The 17,428-nt window shown below is 37.2% G+C and overlaps 1 protein-coding gene across 1 annotated transcript; it reads left to right on the top strand.

Annotated features, from left to right (window-relative positions):
* Positions 1 to 14,818: 14,818 nt before the first annotated feature.
* Positions 14,819 to 15,145, top strand: LOC104077256 (ribulose-phosphate 3-epimerase-like). The gene has a single exon (XM_009578416.1). It carries the CDS (start codon positions 14,819 to 14,821, stop codon positions 15,143 to 15,145), a length of 327 nt encoding a protein of 108 aa, XP_009576711.1.
* The last annotated feature ends 2,283 nt before the right edge of the window (positions 15,146 to 17,428 follow it).

The following is a 17,428-nucleotide window of genomic DNA, read 5'->3' as shown; positions in this document are numbered from 1 at the left end:
AGCCCTGCATTGGTCAGGCAGTTGGACTATATGATCGCTGCAGGTCCCTTCCATCTGAAAATATTCTACTCTATTCTATTCTATTTCCACATTTTTGGGGATTTCCTAAAGTAGAATAGCCACATATGACCAGACTGTCAAATATAAGGCAATCCCAGGCATACCTACTGCACCCGCCCAGGGCAGATACGCCATGAAGACAGAACATAATGGCAGTATGATAGAACAGTAGGCCTGTTACTTCTGAGACATGTCAGACACATGGACATCCTCAGCATATATGCAAAGTATATAGTGTATGTGCAGGAAATGACTGGCTTGTTTCACAATAAACCTGATGCAGTTCAGAGACGTGAAATTTATAGCACATAAGATATTTGCACGTGTGTTACAAATCAAAAGAACAGTGTAGTGAGGTAGTGCAACACTCACATTCATGGGTTTTAACCGGTGACCTAGGGACCAGCAAAGGCGTACTTCGAAAGGGTCCACTTCAAAGATAGCATAGAAAAGCAGCCATTTGATGGTTGGTTTAAATGTTTCACACATGGCTCCTTACCATGAGTGTATTCCTTACCTGCTTCCAACAACTTCACTGAGGGATCATGATTCAACCACAACTCAATTGTTAACCTTATTCCTGGTTTCAATTCTCAGCAGCTATGTGACTTCTGACAGCACATGAAAATCTCCCAAGTTTCATATCCACTTTTGAACCCAATTATGAGTATCTTCACTACAACATGTTTGTGTAAAACAGTCACTGTACTTTATAAAAATACTTTCCATACTTAACTGTCTTACAGTCAAATGAAATAAGTGATAACCCCTCCGCCCCCTAAACTAATTTTTTTTGTCATATACATATTTTTAGGGTACCTATTGCTTTCTCTTCCTCTTGCACTCAGTCTTCTTAAGCCATAGGTATAATACGGCATTATAAAGATCCTCCTGATAATAGGGGTAAATTTTAAAACACTGTCCCTGACATTCAGGCAAGAGGAGAATAGAAACAGTTTTAGAGACAGAGATTTTTTAAGTGGAATAAAGCAGATTTGATACTTTAAACTTGGCATTTCAGAGACAAAATGCATTAAACAAGTTGGGAATTATTTCTTTAAAGAAACTATTTTATTCGATGCATTTTCATATTTTCAACATGGCCTTTGCAGCCTTGTCCCTTTAATAAAGCTACTTTGGAATACGAGTACACATCCATAAATTTCAGGCAGAGCAATTTACATTTTGGCTAAATTCTGGGAGGCAAATAGGCCTAACAGACATTACAAATAAAGCATGGTTTCCGCAGAATCCCAAAGAAGATTTAAAATGTGTTTTTAGCTGGTTAAAATTCATACTATAAAATGCATACAATACCTTCCAAGAAAACATTTGGGGAAAGTGGTTAATTTCCTCTTCCTGTCTTTGATGAGATTCCCTTGTTTGCACATCATTTTATACAGTCTTTCCCCTTGCTCAGAGATCATCACCCAAGTGTCCTGTTCCATGCCCAATTTTAAACCTGCCAAAAATGCATTAAAATTTTATGAAGTGATATTGCCATTATATTTCAGTATCTTCCCCAAAACGGAGAAGCAATACCAACGTTTTACATACAAAAAAAAGTAAAGGAGCTGTTTTCCATTATTTTTCTCACAATCAAGATTAAACCATGAACATCTGATCTTCATAAAGCATAATCAAATGATATCTTTAAGCTCCTCACAGTGAAGTTAAACTGCTAGTATATCAACATCACCATTGATATTGTAGTAATAAACGCTAACACTGTGATTTTCAGACTTCAGTATCTGAACATTTGCAAGGGAGTAGTCATGTCTTCACAAGTTTAAAAGAAAAGGGCCTTGGTGTTGCTTTTCCCATGTGATAATAAAAATCTCTTCACTTAAAGGAAACTTTTTCAAATTTCCAAGTAATAGTAACTAGTTATCTGTTATACATCTGTTAGTTTCACGTAAGATTAATTCATTCCTTTTCCACAAAAGCACATACACAACTTGATTTTTATTTGCTTCAGAATTTTTTCAACAACAGAAAGCTATCAAGAGTTTTATTTCAGTATTTCTTACTGGTTTATTTTCTCCTGTTTCTCTTTTTGAGAAAATCATTATATTTTCTGAGTAACAGATGATCAAAACCAGTTTTTGTTGAATTATGGATCCTGCTGGCCACTCGCAGAAGCTTGTGCTTTCAAGGAATGCCACAGAGCTTCATATCCCATATGCTTTCTCAAGAAACAATTATTAATTCTGGACAAAACCACACATTTCTAGAATGTCTTGTGTACATGTTCTCAGTTTCTGTTCAGATTTTCACATTTTTAAAACTGTAAGTGTACATATTCAATCTGAGTAATAGTCTGCCACTTCTTTAGTTCTGAAAACATAGGCCCAAAAATGTACCTATCATGAGAAAAAGCTAACAATGATACTGGATACAGATACAGGAGTGTCTCTCATTATCCATGAACCAGATAGTGGTGATGTCACACAAACAGATAAAACCTGATGTATTCCCAGGAAAAGAAAACTTAACCAATATACTACTTTTGGAGCTCATAGGATGTCGATGCTTTTTTCTGTATTGACTGACTGAATCAGGTCATCACAGCATCATCAGCCTTAAAGATGATCACTTTTTAAATAAATTTCTAACTTGCCGAATGCCTCAAGTGGTTACAGGAAAGCCCCAAAACTGACAGAAAGACTTCCTAGCAAAAAGTTTCCAATTCAGCTTGATTTCTCCTAGCAAGAAAATACAATCTATAAAGTGGCCCTAGTTGATAATTCAATTACAACCGCTGAAATCTCTGCTACAGTACTTCATTCAGGGCATGCTCTCCCTTTTGCACAGCTTCTGCTATATGGATTCCAAATAAAAGTACAGGTTGAGTTTCCCTAAGTGCACTGAATCTCTGAGTCTCCCAACACAAACAGCCCAGCAAGCCCCAGGTACATGGCACACCCAAGCTGTATCTCCGTGCCTCACTCCTGCTCCACATACTGTATTTACCTAGCCTGGATCTCACTGCAATCTGCCATTCTATGATATGGGGTCTACAACACCACTACAAAGAAATGCATGGGCACACACAGCACATCCAGGAGGGAGTCACTCACATAAGCCTCACTCCTAGCCCAAGAGATCTGGGAAGTGTGTTCATTCGATTTAGTTCATCTTAGACTTGCAAAGGAGATAAAACACTCTTCTCACATGTGCAGTCACTTAGTCTTCAGTGTAATTGCCTATATATATACACACGTGAACAGGCTCCATGTCTTATTAAATAAACATACATTTAAAGCATCTTTATGTTCACAGTGAATGGGAAAGTGTTATAGCTACATTTAGATACAGTATTTGAATTCTAAAAAGACAGCTGTTTGGTTCCCGAGTCATTTGGCACTTTGACTGCAATTAGGCTGATGCATCCTGTTTTGCAAGAGGTGTTTATACAGCTATTTTGAAAAAAATCACTGTGCTGGAGGAGATGGATAAATTTATAGGTTGATAGAGTAACAGAGATATTCAAGAAATATTTTTGAAGATTCTGTGTTGCAAACTGAGTCTAAGTGTGTACCAAATCCTCTCCTCTTTCTTTCATGGTTGTCTCCTTGGTGGCAAACCCACTGAGAACACCAGGAGCTGAAAATTTCCCTGAATCATAGGATGCTAAAATCCTAAGATATGGCTTGACTTTGCGATGGCTACCTCAGACCTCACTTGGCAAGGTTTAGCTCAAATTCACCTCTACTACCAGCTGGTCAATAGTATAGTGTGAAATAGTAAGAATACATCAGCATAAAATACTCCTACTGAATCTTTCTATTTCTTACCTAAAGGTATCAAGAGTCTAAGGGAGCCAAGAAACTTAACAGTGAAGTGGGATTTGTTAAAAACCTTTTTAACCAGTTCCAGACAAGGCCCTATACAGAAGCAGACAAACTTGGTTTTTGTTGTATTTGACACCATCTCTATCACATTGCTTTTTTATTTGCTATTTTTAAAATGTTGAGTTTTTAGACCTCTAAGGCATCTTTTTAGCTTTTCTACTATTAATTCCTGATGGCACTATTAATTAGCCAGTGCTCAGACACCCTAGTTGAAACTCTGGTCCTACGGCAGATGTTCTACAAACATCCAGTATTCAACTTTAAAAGACCAAAGTAAGTATTGTTAGTGTCCATTTACAATGGAGGCACAAAACAACAGCAACTGAAACAGGCGACAAAAAATCTATGCAGACCAGGAAAAGAATCCCAGATCTAACTACAAGGTCATATTTTCTTTCAATACTAAGGCTCCAAACATTATTACTGATTAGGATATTTCAGCTTGCAAACGAAATTAGCTCCAGAAGATGATGATGCGTCATCTTTCCCTGGTTCTGCTTTGTGCTGGGTTTACCTTGAATACATGAGGTTTTTTGTGGTCACATTTGAGATCAAGGATTATATTTCATCCACGTATTCTTCCACCTTAATTCAGTTATTCAAAATAGATAGTTGTTTGCCAATGGTGATTTCTTACTTTCTTGGGTAGGGGAGAATACATCAAAGACAGGGTTGTAAGTATATTCTGTACTATTTCATGTTGGGATCATCTGCATGAAGATCCAACATAGAAGACCTGCTCATTTCAGTGATTCAAATGTCCAGTCACAAAAGGGAATCAATGCACGCAAATCCCAAAAGGCATTTAGGATAGACCCTCATATACCACAAACCATAATAGTTCACAGGCCTCAATGAAATTATGACAATTTAAGCTGGTTGAGGATAGCCTGTAAAATTATAGATGAAATCATCTCCCCATTTCCAGAACAGGATTCACTACCAGCACACGATTCAAGCCATTATGCCCTTCCCAGTACAAGTTTGATTTTGATTTATTTTTTCCAAGCTTGTATTCATAAACCTTCAGCTGAACCTGACACCACAAGTTTGCCTAGCAGCTGGTTTTGCTTTATATCTCAACATAAAAATACAGTATGGCTTTCTGGCAAAGCCACACAACGAAGTTTATTAACCTACCTTTTCTTCTCTCTCGCTCTTTCAAAATAGCTTCCAGCCACTCTTGCTTCTCTTCAGGGGTTTTTGCCATGCATACAAACCATTTGTTCTTTGCTGTGTTGTGGATCTTCCAGCCATTAATAACAGTGTGGCCACTGCTGTGATAGTCAGCTGGGAATAGATAAAATGGCTTAAAAAGCACCAACTCTCAAAAAAGCAATAGTTGTTATAATTATTAAGAACTCTTATCATTATACATAAAGCTCAGGAACTACGGGAGAAGAGAAACAAATTTGAAGTTATCTGTGCCGCTTGTGAACTATGTTATAACTTAATAAGCTGTACTTCTAACTTTTAGTAAATAATGTCCTTTTTAAAATGTAACAGAGAATTGCCTAGCATATGGAAGAAGGTATAAACTCAACACTAAAACAGGCAGAGTCCTATTAAAAGAACAGATCACGGTAGTTGGAGTACTTTTGTTTGTGTTAAACTGTAATAAATAATTCCTTAAAAAGCAGCACTGTGGTTTTGCCCCTTAAATTACTCAGAGCTGCTGTGCTGATTGAATGATTTATTAGTAAATTTTAAAAAGGACTAAATATACAGGGGGAAAATACAACTTCCATTTGACGAATAAGCAAATCATACAGATTTGATGTATCTTTACTGGTTACCTGAATAAAGAAATATATATACACTTAATTGTTTACACAAACTGAAATATAATACAAGATTTACTATGATTTCAAAAAATGCTTTAACCAAATGCATAATTTCTGAAATATGTTTCTAACAATCCAATGTTCAGTGTGCACATTGTGGGAGAGAAGTAACAATTGCTGATGTTCTTAGGTATTTAGAATTTCTGACTCTTAACATGTAAACTGCTATGCTATAAAAAGCAATTTACTACTTACTACTCTATCTTCACTTACATAACATTTGATTTTAACATGCTAGTCCATAAATCTTACTCAGAAATTAGCTAAACAGACGTCCTCTCCAAAACTAACATCCTTGAATATCCTTCACAAGGATTATATGCATTTCCTGGGGGAAAATTAGTGAGGCATAAGTGTCCCATGATAACAAATACAATTTTTTGCATAAAATACAGATTAAAACTAGAACTCACAACTATTGTACAAAACATTAAAGAATCAAAGGTCAACATTCTCTCACCACGAACTTTCATTAAGAGGCAAGAAAGTCCTGGGGCCAGCCCTGAACTACTATAATAACTACAGAGCTTTTTACTTTGTAAATACTTTTCCATAATTCAGCCCTGTTTTGTATAATGAGATGGGATTTTCCGAAACTGAAGCCCTTGCTGAAATGCTTGCTAAGATTTATCATAAATCTCAGCAGACATGCTAGTATCCTTTCAATAACTCTGCATTTTAATTAGATGGAAAGCAGCCAAGCTTCGTATACTGGGCTGGGAAATGTCAGGAACTACTAGAAAATCATGAGACTGATGGCTAATTTCTAAACCAACAAAACTTTCTAATACTCAAAGCGTGTAAGAACGGGCAAGTCTATGACAGGGAAAAAAATGAACTAAGTTATTTTTGCAACATCGTATCTATATTACTTACCTATTTATCATATTTTTATTCACATAACCTATGCGTAATATCCTCTGTCCCTTTAAAAACATTGTTTCTTGAAAACTAGCCATCATATCATTCATGCACTGTCAGAAAACCAGAGTCAAAAGTCAGGGAAAAGAAAGAAGCCTCAGACAGAAGCTCTCAGCTGACAGACTGCAGCCCTTTGGAGATCAGAGGCAGAAGCACTACTGGAGGAAGGAAGGTTAAGGTCCCTTTGTATTATTTAAGCATATACCTATAAACCTTGCAATATGGCACTAGCTGCGCCTTTTTGTTTATTTATTAAGTTAGAGGTTAATACATATAAAACTACAGGTGCTATTTTTCCTGTGGTCTTTGTTACCGTATATCTATCATCACAACACCCGTTATGTAGGAAAATACTATGATCTCTAATGCAGTGAACCATACCAGTTAAAATTGTGGCAAAACAATTAAAAAATGATGGCTCAGACTCACAAATGGATTTAGATCATCTCATTTCACTTTGGACAGAAATTTGGTGTCAACTTAGTAGTTTAATTCAGAAAAAATGGCTCATCCAGCCACCCGAATATCTCAATGTAGAAATGACATTTTAAACATACAGCTTCCTTAGCATCTGAAGGTCTGTAACTGCAGGGCCAAGAGCACTGGCAGTTTGACCACATTTATCTCATGCTACTACAAACTCACTGAATTCTGTTAAAGCCCGATCACCTAGCTAGGTACTAACACTGTCTAATGTACACAGATGGCAATGAGCTCAGCTGGAGGCAAATGGGTAGCGATCGCCCAATTTTGCAATAGTAACCCACTCCTGTGATGTCCAGCTTGACTCCAACCTCTGCCTTTAACTGCAAGATCCCTGCTTTCTCTTTTGCTCCCCACGTCCCCCATGACTACAATCCCCCAAGGCTCCCATGAGCAATTTGTTCTCCCCAATACACCCATGCCCATAGTCTCCTGCAGAGCATTTCAGCATTCCGCTATCATCCCATATAAACTCATACTTTTTTGGACTGGCTATTGAACAAAATCTGGTCAAGAGCTGCAGACGTGCTGGCCAGCCAGCCAGGAGGTATGCATGTTCTGACTGGCCAGCTGCACAGGATATAGGCACTCTCTTCACATCAAGGCAATCACAGCTGCCAGTCAGTCTAAACAAATGATTTGCAAACCTGACATAATGGTTACAGAAGGAAGAAGAGCATGAGACTTCAAGTTGTTCCATGCAAAGTCTGAAAAAGCATGCTCAACAAATCATTAAGCCTCCAACTTCCCAAAAAAAGGTGATGAAAGATGACACCATCTTCTAATGATACTTGGTAATATTAAAGCTTGTAATTTGAACTGTAACATATTGTTCAAAATTCAAGACTCAAACCTTTGAGCAATTTGTTACAGGCATAGACAACAGAATTTGTTTCTTCCCTTAAAAAAACAAACAGAAATCTCTGAATTGAAGTACTTCTAAGTTTCTCAGACTTTAGGTTCTTAGGAGCACTGATGCTCAGAAATACCAAGGAAATAATTGCTGCATAATATCAATTCCCCTCCTCCTCTGTATACTTTTTGATGCAGTCTCTGGTTACTATTAGCATATAGTGTTTTTTCTATTTCATGCCTCATTTCAAGACAACAGGGGACAAAACTAACATAGTATAAGCAACCATAAATCTGTTATTTCCTAAGTCTCAAGTTCTTGTCTTCATAAACTACATAACATTCATTTAATGCCTGGTGAATGCCTTTAGAAATATGCTTTTCTCTCAAAATTGAATTTTAAAAAGCAATACCATCGCAATATATTGACCTTTCTAATACTTGCCAGTGGTTGTGTAGCCACATTGTTTTAAGAACACAAAAAGTCCGCCCTGATAAGTAATATGCATTCCACCTTAATCAGTGCAATCAAAAAAGGCAGAGTGCTTCATGATGCTAAAACAAAAAAGAAAGCTTACACCAACTGTACTGTTCAGCCAAGGCCTAATTTCATCAAAGAAAAATTGCTTTTCAGAAAAAGCTTTGTTAATTTCTGTAGGCATTTCATTAGCATGACAATAAACCACACTGGGAATCTGTTTTCCTATTTCTATGCTTCTACTTATAAACAACGAAGACTACATTCCTACATCTATCAATGCTGAGAGCAAACGCTCTCAGTTACCCAGTTCCCCATACCAAGTGAGCAGAGGATCCCAAAATCTACGGTAAAGAACTGTGGAAGTATCATCCAGACTCAAGTCTTTAATGTCTATAAAGACACGCATGAAGAGTATGTGAGAAAGAGTCATGCATAGACATGAAAATATAAGCACTCTGCACTCAGAGCTTGCACTCGAAATTAAAAATTATAGAAAGTGATAGGTAATAGATGATTAAGGAGAATAAAATAATACAATACCAAAAAAAGCACATGCAAAGCTAATGTGAATGAGGCTCAGACAACCAGATTACTACTCTTGGGAATGAGAGAAGACAAAAAGAACAGTAGAATAGCATTGGGTTACAGTTCAAATGCGGATGACTACGGGGGATGAGAAACAAGACATCTGGGTGCAACAAATGAGAACAGTACAGAAACCAAGACAGAGGAAGGTTAAAGAAGGGCATCATGATCTGAGTGAAAGAAAAAGTATCAGGGTGAGGAGAGGTAATACACTTCTGACTACAAGGAAGGAAAACAGGGTTGTTTTTTTTTTAAAAGGGGGAGGGGATGGCAAGAAAAAGGCAGAAAGGTGCAACAGGCCAGCGAAATAACACAGACATTTCCATATTTCAAAGAGAACCATAGAAAGGGGGGATGAAGTAGCAGTAATTACAAGAAAAAATTATTTTAGGATATTGGACAAACTGAAATGGAGAAGGCGGGAAATGTGGGGATATGGAAAAAAAAGCAGGTAAGAATAATCTAGAAATCTAAATAACCAAACCATTAACTGATGTCTCAGAAGTGTGGAAAGGAGGACGGATTTTAGAAATGTTGCCTATATAAAAGTGACAAGATTTGATATGGCTCAGGAGAGCCAAGTGGGAAGGAAGCATGATAGCCTCCAGCACCGTGTGCAAGGCTATAGGAAATGGGGACGGTAGCAAAATTTCCTGTGGCTGGAGGAAATTAGACTACTGGTGTCTGGAGTAGAGAGGAAGATGATTGTGCTTAGCCAAATTATACTTGAAGATTCATTGAGGAAGAAAACAAACAGGCAGGAACTAAAATGGATAGTGTGAAAGAGATCAAGGACTGGATAGCTAGAAGAAGCAAATGAAGAAAGGTAGGACAAATTCGAGAAATCCAGGAGAGTCATGGAAGGAGGAAGGAAGAAATATTTGCTAAAGCCAACACTAAAAGTGTGGCAATACGTGGGATTGGAACCAGTGAAAGAAAAAAGTTACAGAATTCTTGGAATATTCATCAGGAAGAAAATGGTGGGTATAAGCCTCTGTGGCCACAGTAACGTCAAGAGTTATAAGTAAAGCGATGCCATCTTAGAAAGTGACATAGTGGAAACAGGAAAACCCTCTTTTATTTCTAAAGCATATATAAGGAAGATAAAGGAAAATAAATGAAAGTTAGTCAAATAACACATGACATAAAAGACTGAAACACCCAACTGCCTTTTTTGCATAAATAAAGCGCTGAGATACAAATAAAGCTAACAACTGGGCAGGAATACAGGCCAGAAAAGGGAAACAGCAGGATATAGAATATTGGATAAATTATACTCAAGTCAACGAGGCTTGATGAAATTCACTAGAGTGTACCCATAGATATCTCTAAACCACTAACTAAATCAGTAGGCCTGGTGTAGCACATAGCCCGAAACAGATGTCAAGGAGTTCTTACAAAAAATATCTAAACAAAAGAGAATGGATCAAGTGTGATGCCATAGTGCTCTACCTTACGTTCAGCATTTTCCAATAGTTTTATCAAGAGCTTAAATGGTTCAGTAATAACATTGTTTGTTCATAGAACCAAGGCAAGAGCATTGCAAGAGCTTTGGGGACAAGACATGAATTCTGAATGCTTAATAAATTGCGGAAATAGTAAGGTAAAAGTACAGAACAGAAAGTAATTATTAGGACCTACTCTCAGACATTAACACAGTATAAGATATAGTGGGATAGGCACCAGTACTGCACAAAAGTATCTGGTATGGCATTCTGCAACATAAACTAAAAAATTGAAAAATGCTGCTTTCAAAAAAGCCAAACAATCCTGGGATTAGTAATAGACATCCCACATGCAGCACTACAGTAATTATTCTGTTCTACTTGGCACCAGCAAAGTTTCAGCTCTGGACACCTCATAATACAAAAGATGCAAACAAACTGAAAAAAAACCCCAAAACTCCAAAGGACACAAAAAGTAATAAAAATTTAGAAAACACAACCCATGACAAAAGGTTGAAAGACTTAAAAAGAAGAGATGGAGGAGAGACACAACAGCCTTCCAATAAACTAGTTTCTTGCAATAAGAACAATAGTCAAACTGTTCTCCAGGTCTACCCAGTAGAACAAGAAGTCAGCCAACACTCACTCACTCACTCCTTGAAAACAAGGAACTCAAGATTAGGAAAAAAAAAAAAAATTAATTTTTAAGAAATATTTAACTTCTATGAAGGACTTCTATGAAGCTTACTTAAGCTGTACAATCCTTGTCATTAATGCTCAATTTTAGAAAGAAGTTACATTAACAAATGCTTGGAATCCATAGTAGATGTAGGGCAAACCTAATGCTATTTTAAAATCAGGAGAAGTAACATATAACTCGCAGAAATTTCCTCCAGACCTACATCTTTGCAATGCCACTGCAAGTTTCCCATAATATTTTTTTCAGTTTTACATTAAAAAGCCCCAAATGTTTCAGGTTTTCTTTATTAATTGTAAGGAAAAAGTAATTGTTAAGCTCAAAGGTTAAACTCAAGTTTCTAAAAGAAAAAATGACATTTGTAGAACTACTTTGGGTTTTCACTTTTCTAGTGTATGTCAGGAAAATTTCAAGCAATCATATGGATTATGATTGCTAAAGGCAATCCCTAAAGGCATTAAAAAAAACCTTCCTTTTTTCTTAAACACTTATTTTACAATTTCAGCATTTATAGTGTTAGAGGTTTCATTCCAACAGAGGAAACTTTTCCATTTGCTTTTACAAATATATCACATACTTAGGGATAACCTATTTAGGAGTGCTGGAATGCTGTAAAGTGAAGTTAAATATACAATTTCAGTTGAACAATAAATGTCACCTTATTTTATTACTCTGTTCATGTTAGCATGAAACAGTCATCTATGGCCGCCCAGCTAATAATGTATGAAAGCAATGATGTGTTACAGAAGCAGAGTTTTGATTTGAGCAGACAGTCCTTTTAAGGTGGCATCTTTTTCCTTCTGAGTACAAGGAGCACTCTTCATTCTCAAAGAAATCATGAAGCTGCATTTGACTCCAGTACCTCGAAAGACTGCCCTGTAAATGAGCAATACAAATACACTCACCTGTTCCATCATCTACATTCTCTACTTCCATCACTTCTGTGTTTATTCTACCCCGAAAAAGGTAACGATGGCCATCTGTAGATGCTTTGCTGTTCTTCAACCGCCTGATAAAAGAGAACAGAGGAGCATGTCATCCACCACCTTTTGCTATGTTTCTGCAATGCTACCTGTACATGTAGCATTTAAAGACTACTGTAAGAATCACAACCCATTTATACACATGCCACTGAATTGTGGAAACCATTGCTGCATGGGACACTGCTGATGCTAAAGCAAAGATGCTACCCCTGGTTAAGAAGAGTAAGCTGCAAATTGCTGGCCGATGTGAGAGTTTATCAGGAAAGTCTCATTCTGTAAATCTCCCGTTCCAATACTTTGGTACTTATATGCCACTGCCTGCCATCAAAGACAAAATACTGCATTGGGAGGATCTTTCCTGCTAACTGGTTTAAGCTTCCTTATGCTAGTCAAGAAACTCAACACAAGGGTAGCATGACTGAAAAAATTAAATAAGAACACCTTTGGATATAAATCTTGACCTACACACATTAGCCTCATAATTGGGATTTATGCATGGAAGAACTATGAAGACATTTTTTCTCCCTCATATAAGGGTTAACCAAGAATTGTAATGAAGAATTGCTGAAAATTTGAGAAAGTTTCACAGTGACATATTCCAAAGCACTTTGCATTGCTGTAACTCCATTCCCAGTGAAGTCAAGGCTTTTTGAGAATCTCAGTTCTAGGCAGCTTTTCCCACCTCAAATAAGCCAGGGATGATTTTCTGTCCATTTTGGCCTATAATGATAATTAACACTGTATATCAATAAAGGTCAGGTCCTGAGAATTAATGATCCTCTGAATTCTGACCTTCACTCACTCCAGAGAGGTACTAATCTTCAGAAAATTACCTGCCTCTCAATCAATACTGTCTCATGGGTAACTCCATTATACTGTAAGTATTATTCAAAAATAATAGATTTTAAAAAAAAAAAAAAAAACAGCAGCAAGCATAAAGGTTCAGTATCACATATTTTTTCTCTCCAAAGTGAGGTAAATCCAATAACTCTAGTGACCTTTGTACCTATGAACCCAAATTTAGCAACCCAAGTTTCTATAACTCTGCAGCAAAAGGATGTTTAAAAATTACAGTAAATATCTCGTACCATAAAAATAGGACAATTTTTGTAAAAATTCCAAAATACAAACCTCCTGTGAGCAACACTTTCTTTACCTACTTGCCAATCAATACCTGAAGTATCTTGCTGGCATATAATCAATTCATTCTCCACCATAAACCCTGGAACTATGTTCTAAATTGAGTTATTCTCTTGTCTGCAGAGGTGTCACCATGGTACCAGCCAATGACACGTAGGACATGATTGCTCAAAACTAAAGAAATCACTGACCTTTCATATGTTTTAAGGTTTTCATTCAACAGTGCATTTTAGCTAGAATATGGCTACAAAAATATGTAATTTAGTGGCAGACAAGTGAAAAGATACTATGCAATCAGTAACTAAATTGTAATTGCCAGACAACAAAATATAGCAAAAATTAGAAATTTTGAAAAGAGCATGAGTTTATACTGAACCAGTCTACATAAAAAAGAAATGGAGCAGTTGCAGAATGATATCCTTGAAATAAATTCAGTATTCAACACTAGATATAATCACAAGGTTCTTAAATGGTTCACACTCAACTGTTGCAAAAGTTCTGCAACCTAAGCCAGAGTTGAAACTTAAAAACAAAGGACTGATTCACTATAGCTAGTGAAGTATAAATTACCAACCTTCTCACATGTAAATGCTTCCCTGTTAACAGAGTAATCTATAGGAGGAAACAATATTCACTGGGGAAGAAGATTTTTAAACCTCCCTCAGGGTTAGCCAGCAGCTTCTTCAGTAGCAGTAACCCACTGGAAGTCCAGCCTGAAAAAGGTCCTTGCAGAACAAGCTCAGCAGCTTTACAATTTAGAGAGATTCTTATAAGACATTCTTGATCAAAAGGGTCCATGGCTACTTTCCATTACTACCACTTTCTACTGTCCATATCACATACTGATGAGTCCGATCTTCCCCACATATTGGTTCAGCAAGAAGCTCTACAGGTGCTACAGTGAATCTAACCACAAGTCTATAATTAGCACAGGAGGAGAGAAAAGGGATATCCATCCCCTAGCCATCTGCTCTTATGTATGAATATAAGTATAAATTTATTTGGAAAAATAAGTTTTAAAATATTTAAAATAATACTTTGGAATGATGAGTCCTACGCAAAAACTCGTGAAAAATACCATATATAAACTACATACAATAGCAGACAACAAGAGTTGCTAATAAAATTTGAAAGCATCCATTAAAAACTGGTTTCAGATTCATGCATTTTATGCATAAATTTCCATTTACTTTGCTGGTTGTAGTTGTATATGTACATCTGAGGTTATAACTAGACTACGCAACACATGGATATCGTGGTACACATATATAGGACTTCTGGTCTCTATTATCCAACCCTCGTATCTCCTCCCCTTTCATCCACCCCCACAGGTAGCAAGAAGAGGACGATAAGCACCCACTATTTCCCAGCTAAAACAATGGGGGAGGAGGAAATCATTATGGCATCAGGCTGCCCGATCAGCCTTTTCATCCTCAAGTTGATGGTGCTGGGTGCTCCCATACGCTGGACTGCATGGCCAACAACCTTCACCCAGATGCATCAAGAATACATTTTGCTGTTAACATTGCACTTGACCATCGTCTCATGCACAGCCTTCAAAAGCAGCTAGGCCAGGATCCAACCATTAACAGACACATGATCACTGCCGAGCCAGAGCACTCATCAAAACAAATGGATATTACAAGTCAAGAGAAAGACATCTTTAACTTGAATGCTACAGACAATCCAGGGCACTGGATTGACGGTTGGAAAAACAGGATGGAAGTTGCCTATCAACTCTGGAACTACCCTCGAAAATCTTACAGCACTCGCACTGATCTGATGGACAGGCTGTGGTGATGACAGTAGAACATGGATTTATGAAGCAACAGTTTCAGCAGCTGCAGACAGTTTCCTTGACTGGACACTGAGGTCGATGGTGGAGTTCCTCTGACACCATCCACAAGTGTGCAGAGGCAGAGGCAAAGATAACGGTATTCGCAGTGCTATTAGAAAGCATACTCAAGATCTGTCATGTATCTAGGAATTTATCAAGGATCTATCCAGTAATGCGTATTCAGTGGCTACTCAAAAATGGTTTCTGGATCAAAGAGACAAACTCAAGCAATTTCAAAAGGGATGCCTGTACATAGAAGAACCCTTATTTCTCAGAAGCATGAGAGCACTGGACAAACATTAACTGCAGAAGCTTGTTGCTGAGCTAAGGAATTGCTTCTTGCAATGCAGCACGCAGCAGCTTTCTGGCTGTTTTCCCTGATTAGAAATACAAGACTTGAAACTCTTGAATCTGTAGAGACTAATTTTATAGCATAACCTACAACACTGATTTGTTTGAACTAAAAATTCAATCTGTTTACTCTTCCTAGAAGAGAGTGAGGCCATCACATATAACCTGTTGTGGAAGACTGACAAAATAGATTCCTCCCTGCACTTCATCGTTTGGATTCTGCATTCCTACAGAATTTTTCCAATGTTTGAATTAAATACTCTTCTCTTTGGAGTTTGAGAAATAAAATTCCTCTAAAAATGCTGACTTTTATATTGCAATTAACTACAGTAAACACTTTGGTGTTGTTCAAATATTCTTATGAAACAGCACACAGAGAATCGATTAGCTCTACTGTGAGAAAAATATAAATTATTTTTCAAAGTATAAATTAATAATTTACCTGTGCTTTTTTTTGCAGTAGACCAAAAGGTTATCAAAAAGAAAAAATATCCTCTCTTGGATATTTTTTTTCTGAAATTTTCAGTAGTAGTCCACTTCGCAGCATCTCTGTGCACGTGTCTGTGATGTTGGAGCCCTAAAATCAATTGGAAAGAGATTATTTTTTATTCTGTGAGAACTGAAGGATTCTGCATCAATTAAGGAAAAGTTTCTTACACAAACTCACAACCATCATGATTCTCTGAAAACACCAAGAATAAAACTCATGGTAATTTATTACATTGTAATTAAATAATAATTTCTAATGTTTACTTAATGATGCTTAACACCAGCTTTGTATTCATTTACTATTGCCATTAACTGGGGGGGAGGGTTTGTGGCTTTTTTGAATGGATGCAGTTTAATCACTGAAGTTTCCAAATTATATTACATTTGTGCACGAGACCTGTCCTGAAAAACCAGGCCAACTTTTTAGAATAACTCTTATCCTCAGTAACTTTAGTTACAAGTCAGAAATGTCTGAAAATGGGGCTTTACAAGACATAATCTATGCCAAGATGAACTTGGAAGCTGAAGCAACCTGGAACTTGAACATCATTAAGGGTATATACTTCCACACTGAATTAAGCTAAACATAAAATCAAAATCAAAAAACAGCAAGATTTAAAATTCAGGCAAAGCTAATAGTGGCACATACAACAAAACTGTATAGTATACTTCCTCTTAACATACTCTGAAGACGTCAGAATTTTGCTAGGCTTAAAATGTTTGGGATGAAACTTCCCATGTCTCACTTTTGCTTCAAGGCAGACCATTCTTCCATGTTGTCCTGGTTTCGGCTGGGATAGGGTTAAATTTCTTCCTAGTGCTGTTTTGGATTCAGTATGAGGAGAATGTTGATAACATACTGATGTTTTCAGTTGTTGCTAAGTGCCCTCCTAGTCCAAGGACAGCTCCCATGTCTACTGACTGAGCTAGGTACACAAGATGGGAGGGAACATAATCAGGACAGCCAGCCCAGCTGGCTAATGGGGTATTCCATACCATGTGACATCATGCTCAGTATATGAATGGTAGGTGTGATCCAGGAAGTACCGATCGCTACTTGGTTATCCGTCAGCGCGGGTGGTGAGCAATTGCATTGTGCATCACTTATTTTGTATATTTTATCATTATCATTTTCCCTTTTCTGTTCTATTAAACTGCCTTTATCTCAACCCACGAGTTTTTCTCAATCTTACCCTTCCGATTCTCTCCCTGTCCCACTGCAGTGTTGGAGGGGAGTGAGTGAGCGGCTGCGTGGTATTTGGTTGCCTGCCAGGTTAAACCACGACACATGTGAAAAGAAGGTAGGCATTTCCATAAAGGTTAATGAAAAAGAAACAACTTTAACAAAGGAAAACATTTTCCCCAAAATATTTCTATGAATCGTAGAATCATTAAGGTTGGAAAAG

The sequence above is a fragment of the Fulmarus glacialis genome, unplaced genomic scaffold, assembly GCF_000690835.1.
Source record: "Fulmarus glacialis isolate BGI_N327 unplaced genomic scaffold, ASM69083v1 scaffold24865, whole genome shotgun sequence".
NCBI lineage: Eukaryota > Metazoa > Chordata > Aves > Procellariiformes > Procellariidae > Fulmarus > Fulmarus glacialis.
Note: the sequence above shows the minus strand (reverse complement) of the source record. Positions and strands in the feature narration are given on the sequence as shown.

Bases quoted from the DNA above. Each gene is read 5' to 3' on its own strand.
- LOC104077256 (XM_009578416.1), top strand. From the start codon at position 14,819: ATGGCCAACAACCTTCACCCAGATGCATCAAGAATACATTTTGCTGTT.